General features: G+C 50.5%; 1 protein-coding gene across 1 annotated transcript in view; it reads right to left on the reverse strand.

The window, feature by feature from the left end:
• Positions 1 to 1,634, reverse strand: part of PIGL (phosphatidylinositol glycan anchor biosynthesis class L) — a 51,124-nt gene extending 49,490 nt beyond the window's left edge. The window contains exon 1 of the mRNA XM_057371959.1: positions 1,502 to 1,634. Within this exon, the coding sequence (XP_057227942.1) occupies positions 1,502 to 1,574 (73 nt within the window). The 5' untranslated portion in view covers positions 1,575 to 1,634. The remainder of the gene's footprint in view (positions 1 to 1,501) is intronic.
• Between the last annotated feature and the right edge of the window lie 11 nt (positions 1,635 to 1,645).

Below are 1,645 nucleotides of genomic sequence, written 5' to 3' on the forward strand. Positions count from 1 at the left end.
TCAACAAAATCAACAGAAACACAACACTTCTTTGGAAAGTTCTCGAACAGCAGCAGTGTATTAGGCCTCAAAACTGAAATGGCAGAGTTGCATTTCAGTAACCTCCCCTTAGCTGTGGAAAAGCCAAATGGGATCCACAGACCTTTGTCCCTCAGCAGAGACAATGAAAGCTCTGCACTAAATCTTGAACAAGAGGTGCAGAGCCATCAGTGAAGCCACCACACCACTGGACTTCTGCAATGTTCAATCCCTGTCTTCTCACCTAGATGGTCTGCCAGGACAGAAAGCTTTGGAAATGACAGAAAAGTTGGCAGTGAACTGGCTGGAGCTGCCAAAGGCACAGAAGGGTCTCTTCCCAAAGGTGAGCAGCTCTCAGGTAAGAATTTTGGTACAGCATTATGGTCTGGAAGATCAAGTCAATTGAAGTTGTTTCAAATGTACAAAACTCTGAAYAACAGAATAACTGATCAGGTGTCAGTTCTACAGAACAATCTAGAGCTTTAGCAGACCATGAGAAGGACACAAAAGTGTCATGTGTGTGAAAAGTTCTTCTTCTGGGCAAACAGTGGAGCCTGTAAGAGTCTTTCCACTTCATTCAGCCCCAACAAGGCCTCAGCAGGAGTGCTGCTTCCTGACCTTCAAAAAATKATGTGAATCAACAGGAAGAGTTCAAAGGAGAGTGATGAGAAYGATCAGAGGTTTAGGAAAATATGACCTATGAGGAAAGATCGCAAGAAATCAGGTTGTTTAGTCTRGAGAAGATAAGGCAGAAGAGGCAGATAACAGTCCYAAAAAGCAGTTACAAAGGGATACTCTGATTTCCATGTTCCTGTCAGACACGAAAAAAAATAAACAAACAAGCTTAAATTACACCAGTGACTCAGGAAAAAGTGGTTTGAGGAAAAGCTAAAGCAGCACTGACAGAGACCCCACAGGCTGAGGCACCTCCCCGGACATTCTGCAGAACAAATGTTTGTCTGCAGCAAATGAAGACACATCAGTGCTGCCTCCAGGYCAACTGATGGACAACACGGCCTCACATTCCCTTCCGGGCTATTGTTCCATGATCAGATTGTAATGTAGCTGCTATTTTTAGATGTGTCACAGTGGATGTAGCATGAAATTAAAACTGGATCATTCAGAGTCTTCTGCAAGCGACAGAATTACAAGGATAGCAAAAGGCTGCGCTAAACAGCACTTTTTACACCCCAGCGACAACTGCCACAGTCTGAAAAATGCCTCAGTGCTGCAACTCTCAATTTGAATACACTCCCCTCTGTTCTGTCACGACATGCTCTTGTACAGGAGAGGAAAAGCGAGTGACGGGGAAGGGCGGGCGATGGCCGCACCGTGCCTCAGTTTCCCCACAACCGGGGTGGGGGGGATCTTCCATCCCGCGTCACAGCGCGAGGCCACACGCGTGCAGAGACATCCCGGCGGCGTTCCCGTGCCCCGCGGGTGMGTGTGWGTGTGWGTGTGWGTGTGTGTGGTCCCCGCTCACCTGCGGAGCAGCAGAGCACGGCGGGGGCGGCCCCGGCGCCGCGCAGGCCGAGCAGGGCGGGGGCGAAGAACATCGCTTCGTCATCGGGGTGCGCCGTCACCACCAGCGCGCGCCCGCCCCGCGCGGCCCCGCGGGCCCCCCCGC

The sequence above is a fragment of the Malurus melanocephalus genome, unplaced genomic scaffold (assembly GCF_030028575.1).
Source record: "Malurus melanocephalus ecotype Western Australia unplaced genomic scaffold, MMel_1.1 scaffold_162, whole genome shotgun sequence".
Lineage (NCBI taxonomy): Eukaryota > Metazoa > Chordata > Aves > Passeriformes > Maluridae > Malurus > Malurus melanocephalus.